We start from the raw sequence: 12,663 nt of genomic DNA, 5'->3' as shown, positions 1-12,663 counted from the left end.
TGAGAAATGGAGCAATTTGGTGAAGCCAACAATAGATTTAAAAATTCCATGCTTGACTCTTTCCTTGAGTTCCTGAGTAAACCACATGGGCTGTGATTTCTTAATACATTTTATAAGTTATAAAGTCAGAGAATCAAAGTGATTATCCAGAAATACACACCAAAGTCACTTTGTCTGTAAATATCTTCACAATTAAGTAGTTTACTGCAACAGCTTTCTCTGTTATTTGGTCCAGAAAGTAAAAGTGTTAGTCGCTTGGTCATGTCCAACTCTTTGTGACTCCATGGAGTATAGCCCGCCAGGCTCCTCTGTCCATGGAATTCTCCAGGAAAGAATACTGGAGTGGGTTGTTATTTCTTTTTCCAGGGGAACTTCCTGACCCAGGGATTGAACCTGGGTCTCCTGCCTTGCATTCAGATTCTTTACCATATAAGACACCAGGGAAGCCCTTATTTGGTCCAATACCAACCTAACTCATAAGATCATGAGTTGGAAAAAACAACTCTAAAACTATCCCACAAAATGGAAGATTATTTCTTTCCAAACAAATTCTGAAACCCCAAATAGTGACTTTTCTGTGTGTATGCTTATTTATGAAATTTGCCTACCTTCCAAGCTTGTCCCCAAGCAACCCTCCAAAGAACGATGCAATCATTCCACCAACCGCAAAGCTGGACACAGACAGGGACCAGAACATGGTGATGAGGCTAGCTGATGTCATAGTCTCTTCCTCAGCCCAAGAGACTGGCGTTGGATCTCCCAGGCTTGTGGGCAATTCTTCTGTACTGTTGAGAGCGTAGTTGTTGATAGCTATTCGGTCATCCAGTGAAACACCCAGAACATGTCTATAGTGGGTTATAATTACCTAAGGAGATAAAATAAAGAAAAATAGCTGAAATATTTCAAACATTCTGTATATTTTTGGTTTGTTTTTCCTTGAAACTATTTGTTAGGTGTTCAAGCAGGATTATTTCAATTATGTGTGTTAGGCACATACTAATGCATATAGATTGCTTACAGTTGACCACATCCTATAAAACAGAGGTCACAAATTCCAGTGCCAACAGGAACCTGGCAGGAACAAACAAGTAAAGGAGGCAAGAAGAAGCTTGAGAACTTGAGGGCTGAAATATAGTCTATACTATTGAGAATATGGGCTCCAGTGGTAAAGAATCTGCTTGCTAATGTAGGAGACATGTGTTCAATCCCTGAGTCAGGAAGATCCCTGGAGAAGGGAATGGCAACCCACGCCAGTATTCTTGCCTGGGAAATCCCATGGACAGAGGAGCCTGATGGGCTACAGTCTATGGAGTCACAAAGAGTCTGACACGACTCAGTGACTAAACAACGACTATTGGGAATAGAATACTGAGTGGGCAGGATTTATTTGTCCCATCTGAAGGAGGAAGCTGCAACTTGAGACTAGCATTGCATGGCCTTTAATTTTTAAAGAGAAACCAGACGTGTGTATTTTTATGTAAAATGCTTCAAGTTTTAAAGATTGGCAACTGTCCATATTGAAACTATCCTGCAAGCTGAAAAGGTACATTTTCATGCCACTGTTAGCCCTGCATAGCAGGATTTAAATTGGCTACTGTAAATATTTTAACAGAAACAAAAAAGTGGATATAAGAAAAAAGTTTGAGAAAGTTGAGGCCAAAAATGAAGTTAGCATACAAAATTCAAACACCAGGTGCTGTATCCTTGCTTTAGGTGAGCTATAAATTTATTAATAAGTTTCCTAGCAGCCAGTGAAAAGAGAGGAAAACAATCATGTATATTGGTGAATTCCGAAGATCAAAACCAACTCAGAAGTCCCTGAGAAGGTACTGGGACCTAAAGGAAGTGTCTTGCGTGGGTCCTCACTGAGTGCAGTAGGTAACAGTAAACAGTGTTCAAAACTAGAGTTCACAGAGCCATATTTTATAGTGTTTCAGTAGAGGCAAACTCGAACAAAAGTATGATTGAGTAAAGGCACATCCTTCCGGCTCTTCTTCCATGTCATTCCTCTGGATGATTTGGTCACCACTTGGCAGCAATGGGCTGGGAAGACCTCTAACAATGACCTGGAATGCAGCTGTCTACGCTGCCAGACCTGGGCGAAGTCCTATGTGGTAAAGTCAGCTGATGAAGGAGAGAACTTACATCCTCTTATGATAAAAGAACTCCAATCCAGACCTTTGCCTCATGGGAAGATCATTCTATATGGATAATGTACACAGCTGAAAGGAAATAGCCCAGATGTTTTCAGCAGTTTGCCCTACGTAAATAATCATTAATAGTTCTCTTTCTGAAACTTTCTGCAACAGGTATGCAGAGTTTTCACAGTCATAAAAAGTGATTTAAAAATACCCTAAAATAATTCCAAATGTCATTCTGCTAGTAGAAAACAAATTCTTCTTACATAGTGCTGTTTAAACAGCCCTTTAAATACAGATGGAGGGGGCTATAGAGAGGCACTAATCCTGATGCCAGAGAGGGATGACCTCTGTGGTCAGGTCTGGCTTTAGGACTTGGATTAGAGGAGGGGAACCTTAGATTAATTTTTACATCCAACACTGAAGAGGACGGTTTAAATAAGGATTTGAAAAGTTCTCCCACAAGAAGAGAAAAGGTTCTACCAATGCCAAATTTCAGGAATCCCGCTACATTGGCACATGTTATCAGCCGCAGGAAAAAAGATATGACCCCCTAGAGTGATTCCCTAAATCTCTCAGCCTTGGCAAGACCTGCCACATTCATGATGCCATGTGGTGCCTAACCAGAGAGCATCTTTTGGTCCAAGGAGCAACCCTTTTCAGCAGACGGACTTGGCAAGTACACATTTCACACATTCACACCCTGTAGTCTCTTACATTTTCCTTAGAGTCCACTATGTTAAGAGAAGCAGACAAAATATGATGGGTTCATAGAGAACACCCAACTGAAGCTTGTATTGTCACCTTATGCCATCCCTTTCCCCAGCTTCTCCTCTCTGTCTCTCTCTTTCTTCTTTATTTACTAAACATTTTATGTTTCTATCAATCACTGTGCTTGGCACTGGTGTTAGGAAGACGAACACAATATCAATCCCACCCTAAATGACCTGATGGTCTGAGTTAGGGCAGAGGGAATGAATTCCTGATTTCCCCCACTTACAGGCTGTGGGATCTAAGACAAATGATATCTCTCTCCTGTGTATTTCCTGGAAACCAGAGTAGGGATGCATACAGTAAAAGTGAAAAATGATAGAAAGTGTCCAATATTAAAAATACCCAAAGAGTCAACATGGAGAAAACCCAAACTTTGTTGGACTTCTTGACTTATTTAAAAGGTTTATATTATTTTACTTTGGATCATACATGGGAGACTGACGTAGAGGGAAGGACTGGAATCGTTCCGGTGTTAGGCTCCTACAGTTTCTCCTTTGCTTGTCTTTTTTTTTTTCTTGTGATGAGAACTCTTAAGATTTATCCTCTTAACAACTTTCATATATAACACACAGCAGTATTAGTTATATTTAATTACATTTGTCATGTTGAACATCACATCCCTAGTACTTACTTCTCTTACAGTTAAAAGTTTGTACCTTTTAACTACCTTTATCTGATTCCACCCCCTCCCCACCCAAGGCTCGAAAATGCTTTGATCTGGACAAAAACCTGGGCATAACCAGGTTGTTGGGCGAATCAGCAGGGGAGAGAATATGCTGGTTCCTGACACACAGTGAGTTGGTGCTCAGTGCATGTTTCTGCACTGAAAAAAGCCTGTACTTCCACTGTTTCTTCTTACACCCTGGCATTTCCATCCATTTTTGGCTAGGAGCTCTGAATATATGCTGCAATAAGCTCTTAAGCCTTTTTTTGTTTTTTTTAAATCCTTTTGGCACATGGTATTCTGGCTGAAGTTTTCTGTGAGCTCAGCGAACAGCAGAATCAGAGATCAAGAATTATTCATTACTCTTTCTTTTTCTATGAGGGTTATTAAATAAGGAGCAAAGGTCAAGTTATCTGCATTGGAATCACGCACGTGGTACCCAACAGAAGACCGGATTGCCACGTGTTCCCCATGTGGGCACACTTTATCTCTCTGGATGAGGAGCTGATATCTTTCTGCCACTGACAGAAATTGCCAAAAAGAGAACTTGTACGTTTCACTTGCCTGTTGAGGTGCATTGATCACACCAATGTCATATCCAAACTGGAAGGAACTCAGCACAGCAGTGAAGACAGCCAAAACCAAGGTCCCGGTGACCTGCGGGGAATGAAACACAAGGCTGGGAAACACCAGGCAATTTCAGTTGCCCACCATCCATCAGTCTGCAGCATGGGCTTCTGACAGGTTCTATGGGCTGGTTCTTGCCACTTGACACTCATTCATCATATACCCCTATGTTCCTGGCAGGGCTCATTCATATGGGACTGTGAGTGTCTTTCATTTCTCCTATACTGCCAAAGCAGCAAAAAGTCTGGGACAGCTTTGTCCAGGGAAGGAACCAAACATCCTTCTCCACATGTGTATGTGCTAAGTCGCTTCAGTTGTGTCCGACTCTGCAACCCCATGGACGATAGCCTGTCAGGCTCCTCTGCCCATGGGATTCTCCAGGTAAGAATACTGAAGTGGGTTGCCATGCCCTTCTCCAGGGGATCTTCCCAACCTAGGTCTCCCGCATTGCAGGTGAATTCTTTACCGTCTGAGTTACCCGGGAAGCTCAAGAATACTGAAGTGGGTAGCCAATGCCTTTTCCAGGCTTCTCCTGCATTGCAGGTGGATTCTTTACTGAGCTACAAGGGAATCTGAGTTCTTTATATGAATAGGCAGAGTTTTGAGATAGGAGATAAGAGGGGTTCCTTGTGTCAGACTCGGCGTGTACTGGGAAGCATGAAAAATTTTTCAGTTAACACAAAACCCTAAGTGATGGGATCGGGGCATATATGTTTAAAGAAGCACCCACAGGACATGATACTAAATTGTCTCCGAGAACTGCTTTACAAATGAAGTCACTTACTTTGCATCTTTTTTTTTTTTTTCATTTACTTACTTTGCATCTTGACATGGAAGCATGATGCTGTATGTGCAGAGTTGTAAGTAACACCCGGAAACTTGAACTTGAGAACCAAACCAGAAATGCAACTGAGAGGGCTGGGCATGGAGCTCACAGAACGCAGGAGGGCAGCAAGGCAGGAGGCCCAGAAGCTGCTGGCTGGAGACCACCTCTCCCTGCAGCGCTCAGCTCTGCACTTGGCAGGCTGATGTTTTCTCCTAAAAGACTGTTGTGCACCTGCTCTCTGTCATGCATGGTTCTGCATTCTCATGTTTGTCGTTCAGTCTCTTCTCCTATAAGACAAGGGGCTTCCCAGGTGGTGCTGGTGGTGGAGAGCCCGCCTGCCAACGCAGGAGACAGATGCGGGTTCGATCCCTGGGTCAGGAAGATCCCCTGGAGGAGGAAATGGCAACCCACTCCAGTATTCTTGGCTGGAGAATCCCTGGGACAGAGGAGCCTGGTGGGCTACAGACCATGGGGAAGGACAGAGTCAGACATGACTCAAGTGATTTAGTGTCACTTCACACACACTGTGTGTGTGTGTGTGTAATAGTTTTCTCTTCTCGCTATTACAAAAAAAATCAACAAACTAGTGGCTTAAGTAACACAAATGTATTACTTTACAGTTCTTGTAGGTCAGAAGTCTGATAGCAGTCTCACCAGACTATAATTAAGGTGTTGGCAAGCTGTGTTCCTCTCTGGAGGATGTAGGGGAAAATTTGAATTGATAGAATTTTATTCCTTCTTGATGAAGGACCAGAGTCTGTGCTGGCTGTAAAGCAAGGGCCATTCCTAGCTCTGGAGGCCACAACATCCCTTGATTAGTTGTGCCCTTCCTCCATCTTCATAACAGAATCTCCCTACCTCAAAGTCCATAACAGTAAAGATGTTTGTAAAGCCCTTTATTTTGTGTGAGGTAACAGATTCACACGGGACAAAGGACACAACCAGGGACAGTTATGGGTATCTTTTGAGGGCCCTTATTCTGCCAATAGCACTCCTCACAACAGCACCATTAGTATCCCTATTTTACAGATAACTAGACTAGGTTATGGCACCCCACTCCAGTACTCTTGCCTGGAAAATCCCATGGATGGAGGAGCTTGGTAGGCTGCAATCCATGGGGTCGCTAAGAGTGGGACATGACTGAGCAACTTCACTTTCACCTTTCACTTTCACGCATTGGAGAAGGAAATGGCAACCGACTCCAGAGTTCTTGCCTGGAGAATCCCAGGGACGGGGGAGCCTGGTGGGCTACGGGGTCGCAGAGTTGGATACGACTGAAGTGACTTAGCAGCAGCAGCAGCAGACTAGGTTAAGGTCTTACAGCCAGTAAGTTGTAGAATAATGATTTGGATCTAGAACCTATGCTTTTAATTACTTGGTTATTTTGAATTTCTCATGAATCAGAAACAGACATTCAAAAGGCAAACATATCTGAAAATCTAGGATCCTAATCTTCCTAAATTGGAAAAAATATCCAAGAGTGCACATATTCATAGAATTTGCCAATTTTGATGCTGAAGCCAAATGACCAAACACCCACCAATTCCAAGCACATTTTCCCACCACTCACCACACAAATGCCCGCCATCCTCACACACCCACAGAAAACCTTTGTGAGGTTTTTGGTAAAAATTGAAAAGACAAACAAAGGCTACTCAACTGCTCCTCTGTAGCTCAGCTGAAGAACCTCAGGGTCTACCCAACACCAAGCCCAGGGCCACAATATACTCTCCCAGTTTCCTCCCCACATCCCCTGTCCCTCCGGCGGCAGGGTCTCCCAGTGCCCAGTGTCTTAGTGATGCCCCTCCCACCCCAGGCTCTGCTCTCTGCTGGCTCTCCGGTCCCTACCAGACAAGCATATAGTTCCTTTCTTCTTATTTTGAGTACAACCAGTGACCATGGCAGTGGTGAGCAGGAATGGAAGTCGGGAGTGAAGGTAGTGGCTGCAGCTGGTTTGGTCTGCTGTACCCAGGTGGTGCAGTGGTAACGAATCCACCTGCCAATGCAGGAGACCCAAGAGATGAGGGTTTGATCCCTGAGTCAAGAAGATTCCTTGGAGGAGGAAATGGCAACCTGCTCCAGTATTCTTTCCTCGAAAATCCCACAGACAGAGGAGCCTGGCAGGCTACAGTCTGTGCATGCTGTGTGCTAATTTGCTTCAGTCGTGTCCAACTCTTTGTGACCCTATGGACTGTAACCCGCCTGGCTCCTCCATCCATGGGGATTCTCCAGGTCAGAATACTGGAGTGGGTATTCCCTTCTCCAGGGGCTCTTCCCAACCCAGGGATTGAAACTGCACCTCTGCTCTTGCATCAGCAGGTGGGTTCTTTAGCACCCTGGGAAGCCCCAGGCTACAGACCAGAGGGTTTCAAAGAGTGGATACAAATGAGTGCATGTGCTTGCATATGCACACACACACACACACACACACACTCCATCAGCCTTCCTCTGACACTCCAAATGAGTCTCAGTCACAACAGTGTTAGCTGTTCCTACATTTCTTTGACAAAAATAAATGTTAATTTTTAAAGATAGAACTCCCGTTTCATTACCTCCCAATTAAATTGCTTTAAGTCATTGCTGTAGGAATACTGGAGTTGCCCCTAAGATCACTTTCTTCCACTTAAAGATAACAAAAAATACCACTGAGAAGGAAACAGGAGAGAGGTTTTTAAATGTATTTTTTAATTGTAAGAGAATTGCTTTAAAATGTTGTTTTGGTTTCTGTCATACAACAACTTGAATCAGCCATAATTATATATATATATATATATATATATATATATATATATATAAACAAAGGTCCATCTAGTCAAAGCTTTGGTTTTTCCAGTAGTCATGTATGGATGTGAGAGTTGGACTATAAAGAAAGCTGAGCACTGAAGAATTGATGCTTTTGAACTGTGGTGTTGGAGAAGACTTGAGAGTCCCTTGGACAGCACGGAGATCCAACCGGTCCATCCTAAAGGAAATCAGTCCTGAATATTCTTTGGAAGGACAGATGCTGAAGACGAAACTCCAATACTTTAGCCACCTGATTTGAAGAGCTAACTCATTTGAAAAGACCCTGATGCTGGGAATGATTGAAGGCAGGAGGAGAAGGGGACGACAGAGGATGAGATGGTTGGATGGCATCACCGACTCAATGGACATGAGTTTGAGTAAACTCCGGGAGTTGGCGATGGACAGGGAAGCCTACCATCCTGCAGTCCATGGGGTGGCAAAGAGTCAGATCCGACTGAACTGGAACTGGAACTGGAGCTCCTCCCTCCTGAGCCTCCACCCCCTCCTCCCAGCCCACCCTTCTAGGTCATCACAGAGCACCAGGCTGGGCTCCCTGTGTTGTATAGCAACTTCCCACCTGCCGTCTGTTTTACACATGATAGTGTGTACATGTCGGTGCTACTTTCTGCACTCGTCCCACTCAGGAGAGGTTTTAAATGTTTAGAAATCATAGGACGTTCTTAAAATCTTTGTCCTCTGGTCTTCCTGGCTTCTTTTCTTTAGTGAAGGCTCTGATCCTGCCACCCTATGGCCTGTAGTTCCTCACTTTAACTCCTCAAGAGAGAAATTTTTGGTCAGACAAGGAGCAATCTCATTTATTTTAAGTGGGTCATTTGAATTCCCAACTGAAGCAATCATTCCAAATATCGAAGTCTCTGGAACTGTTTGATTGCATTTTTCTTTTTTTGTTTTGTATCTCTTATTTTCAGGCTTGATTTCCCTCTCTGAACTCCATTCTGAACTGGCTCTTTGCATTTCATCTTTTCCTTTTCCATTGTCAAATAAAAAGAGGTAACATTTGTAGTCAACCCTCTGTGTGGTTAGATTTGGTCAGAGAAAGTTCTGTTTATGAGAGGGAGAATTTCTGAAAACTACTAAATTTGAATTAGCCCATTAACCCTAATTCATTCAGTCTATCATCCAAGAGACTGACCCACAAATAAGTACATAGGAGCTAGTGAAAACTTAGCTGGAGCTCACTCTGTCCAGGCTCTGTGATCTAATTGGTTTGCCTTTTCTCTCAATAACCTTGTAGGTTGAAATTCTATCATATTACATATGGTAAAACTGATAGAGAAAGGGCAAGGAACTTGCCTGAAGGCCTGTAACCACCAAGTGGTAGAAGATATTCAAGTCTTTTCTCAACCTTTTCATAGGCTGCTGCTGCTGCTAAGTCACTTCAGTCGTGTCCAACTCTGTGCGACCCCATAGACGGCAGCCCACCAGGCTCCCCCGTCCCTGGGATTCTCCAGACAAGAACACTGGAGTGGGTTGCCATTTCCTTCTCCAATGCATGAAAGTGAAGAGTGAAAGCGAAGCCACTCAGTCGTGTCCGACTCGCAGCGATCCCGGGAACTGCAGCACCAGGCTCCTCCATCCATGGGATTTTCCAGGCAAGAGTACTGGAGTGGGGTGCCATTGCCTTGTCCGTTTTCATAGACAGCAAGGTATTAAGCCTGCACTTTTTGAAAGACATTTGGAGCTTAATAATTTTAAGTTAAAGAAAGCTATGCTCTATATCCAATTAAAAATATGCTGCTGGATAAATGTAGAAGAAAAGAATGTGGGCAAGTGGGCTAAACCTTAACAAAGAACAAAATGTGGTGTTTATTTTGTGACTTAGGGATCAGATGGAGTCCATTAGGAAAAACAAATCAACTTGGGAGTCAGAAAACCTATAAGAGTCCCATCCAGGCCCTTAACATCCCCAAGTGTCAGTTTCTTTGCCCCAAAAATGGGTATAATAGTTATGCATAGACTTATTATAAAGACTGAATAAGACACACACTATGGTCTTCCTATAAATAGTAAAAGGGCTGTAAAACAACTGATTTTTAATCACATCATTAGCATCTTGTTAATCACTCTTGCCAAAAAAACTGCCTGTCAGTTTTTCAAACATATAGTTTTCACAACACTACTACAAAATACCTCCATTTTACAGGTGAGGAAGCCAGGGCTCAGAGACCAAGTGGTATTCTCAACACACATAGCTGGTAAATAACAGATAATCTTTTATTGGAACCCAGAGCTCATCTTAAATTCCCACTGCTAAACAAAATGATTTTCAGATTTTCAGCAGCTCTTGATTGACTAGGCAGGGAGGAGAAGCTTGTACTGTTTCCTCTACAAAATACCACAAGCAGCAAGTCAAAGGCGATCTTGCACTCAACTTTGGAAAAGTCCAGGAGTTTCTCAAGCTATAGAATTTTCAAATTTCAAGGGACCTTTAAGAGCAATGGATTCTAGTCTGATCTCTTCCTTTTTCAGTTGGAGAATCGAAGTCCTTTAAGTTATACAACGCATTACTAGCTATATCCAGAGTGAGAATCCAGTCTCGTGCTTAGCTCATTCCTTTCAACCCGGGTGAATTTATAAAGGTGACACATAGCGCTTTACAATAGTTCTCATTCTTTCTGGGTTCCCTTTCTAGGCAATTCTTTAATTCTCAAGAGAAGTGCTATAGCACAATTTCTAAGGCTCCTAAGGGAAGGTAATAATCATTTTAAATGAAACTTGAGTATATTCTATGTGCCAGGCACTGTGGACAAGCACCTTCTGTTTTGCAGTATCTACCAAACTTCAGTTGTTTGAATGCTACCTTCATGATTTTTTTTTGCCAAATCTACATATCATCTGTATAGTTATTAACTCAATATTTATCTTTATACTGCTTTTAAAGTTTTATCTAATTTAGCTGTATCCTGGGCTGTAATAGGAAACCATGAAATCCTAGCTAGTATTCCTTAAATATACATTATACAAACACACAGCTATTGATAGTAAACTGTCACCTGAGTTTCTCTAATATTATCTCATTTAATTACTCCCATACAGTAAAAGAAAGAAAGAAAGAAAGTAAAGTCGCTCAGTCGTGTCCAACTTTTGCGACCCCATGGACTGTAGCCTACTAGGCTTCTCCATCTGTGGGATTTTCTGGGCAAGGGTACTGGAGTGGGTTGCCATTTCCTTCTCCAGGGGATCTTCCCAACCCAGGTATCGAACCCAGGTGTCCCGCATTGCAGGCAGACACTTTACTGTCTGAGCTACTAGGGAAGCTCCATACAGTAAAGAACTATTATAATCCCTGTCTCCCATACTATATCCTTATGTTCAATTCCAATGTGTTTTTAATTTGTTGCAAGAGAGAAAAACCATTTGAGAAAACATTACACAGACTAGTCAGAAAACAGAGCAAATATCCTTAAAATCTCAATTGGTGGATAGGCCAATTAAAAAAACTTAACCCCCATATCACAGCAGGTAGGCAACATTAGCACACTCGCAATCTAGGATCATGACCACAAAGCCTGTGCTCCCAGCCTTGTCACTTACTGACATGAAGGAAGGGTTGGCAGAGTAAATTACACCAGATCAGAACTCAGAGGCCCCTCCTAGAACACCCATTGTATGATTGTGATTTGGTTGGGGGACACTTATAAGGGAACAATAGCACTATACCCTTTCTCTTTTCAAGGTTTTATTTTGAAAAGTATTTTATCTACAGAGAAATTGACAGAGTAGTGCAGTGAGCACTCCATAGCCTTCACCTGTGTTCACCAATGCTTAGCCTTCACATTTGCTTCATTCTCACTGTGTGTGTCTGTGTGTGTTATTTTGGCAAATCATTTGAAAATAAGTATCAGATATTTATGTCACTTTACTCCTAAATACTTCAGCATGTACTCACTAAGAAAAAGACATTCTCCTACTCCTACATAATTATAATACCATTATCATATCCAAGAATGTAGTAGTTATAAAATATTATCTAATATACCCACAATTTCTACCCCTATATTGTCCCTTGGAGCTGTTTTCTTCTTCCTTCCACAATCTAAGCTCACTTGTTGCATTTGGCTGTCAGTTCTTCTTTGTCTCTTTTAATCTAGAATAGTCCTTTTTAGTCTCCTTTAATCTAGACAGTCCTTCTCATATATTGATATTTTTGAAGATTTCAGGTCAGTTTCATGATGAGTTAGATTTGGCTTAAAGTGCCCTTTTTTGCACATTCCTTCAATAATATTGTTAGGCTGTACTACTCGAGAAAACATTACACAGGCTAGTCAGAAAACAGAGCAAGTATTCTTAAACTTCCAATTACTGAAAAAAAAATATGATTTTTTAGCGGCTAAATTAACTATCAATTGGCCAAAAGAAGAAGGGCTCATCTGCAGTAGCTAACCCAACATTCCCCAAATCTTCAGTATACTCGTACAGAATCCTCAATATGCTCACTGACTTGAACAGATTTCCCTACTCATGTCCTCAAATGGACATAATACAACTGTACCTTATCTTCTGTCATTTTATGGGCCGGAGTCCTCCTCTTAATTCCAGGTCTAGAGTGGCAGATGCAGTGGCCAGCTTCTGACTGTCCTTCTCCAGCTTTCTGAGACTAGTTATACATTAGAATAGGAGGGGCCAGGTAGGAGGCATGAGGCCAAGTCTAATCTTGGGCAGAGGTGAATATTGATGAGAATCTAATCAATAAATGCTTTGCCTCTGTTACCTGTGGCATCAATGTTTTTGTTCCACCAGGAAAGAAAATGAGAGCAGGTTTCTTCAGTGTTAAGTTACAAACCAGAGATGGTTGTGTTTTAAGGCACTTGCTAAGTGTGGCAGTAACC

General features: G+C 42.3%; 1 protein-coding gene across 2 annotated transcripts in view; it reads right to left on the bottom strand.

Moving 5' to 3' along the window:
• SLC2A2 (solute carrier family 2 member 2) overlaps positions 1-12,443 on the bottom strand; it is a 32,774-nt gene extending 20,331 nt beyond the window's left edge. Inside the window, exons 1-3 of one of the 2 annotated variants that reach the window (XM_061416034.1) lie at positions 12,327-12,443; positions 4,141-4,233; positions 609-865 (exon numbers count right to left, since the gene is read on the bottom strand). In XM_061416034.1, coding sequence (XP_061272018.1) covers positions 609-865; positions 4,141-4,233; positions 12,327-12,341 — 365 coding nt within the window. In that variant the 5' untranslated portion in view covers positions 12,342-12,443. Of the gene's footprint in view, positions 1-608; positions 866-4,140; positions 4,234-12,326 lie in introns of those variants that run through there. The other variant, XM_061416045.1, reaches the window with a different exon arrangement.
• Between the last annotated feature and the right edge of the window lie 220 nt (positions 12,444-12,663).

This window comes from Bos javanicus, chromosome 1 (assembly GCF_032452875.1).
Source record: "Bos javanicus breed banteng chromosome 1, ARS-OSU_banteng_1.0, whole genome shotgun sequence".
Classification (NCBI taxonomy): Eukaryota; Metazoa; Chordata; class Mammalia; order Artiodactyla; family Bovidae; genus Bos; species Bos javanicus.
The sequence above is the reverse complement of the archived record's forward strand: the minus strand, read 5'-3'. Positions and strand labels throughout refer to the sequence as shown.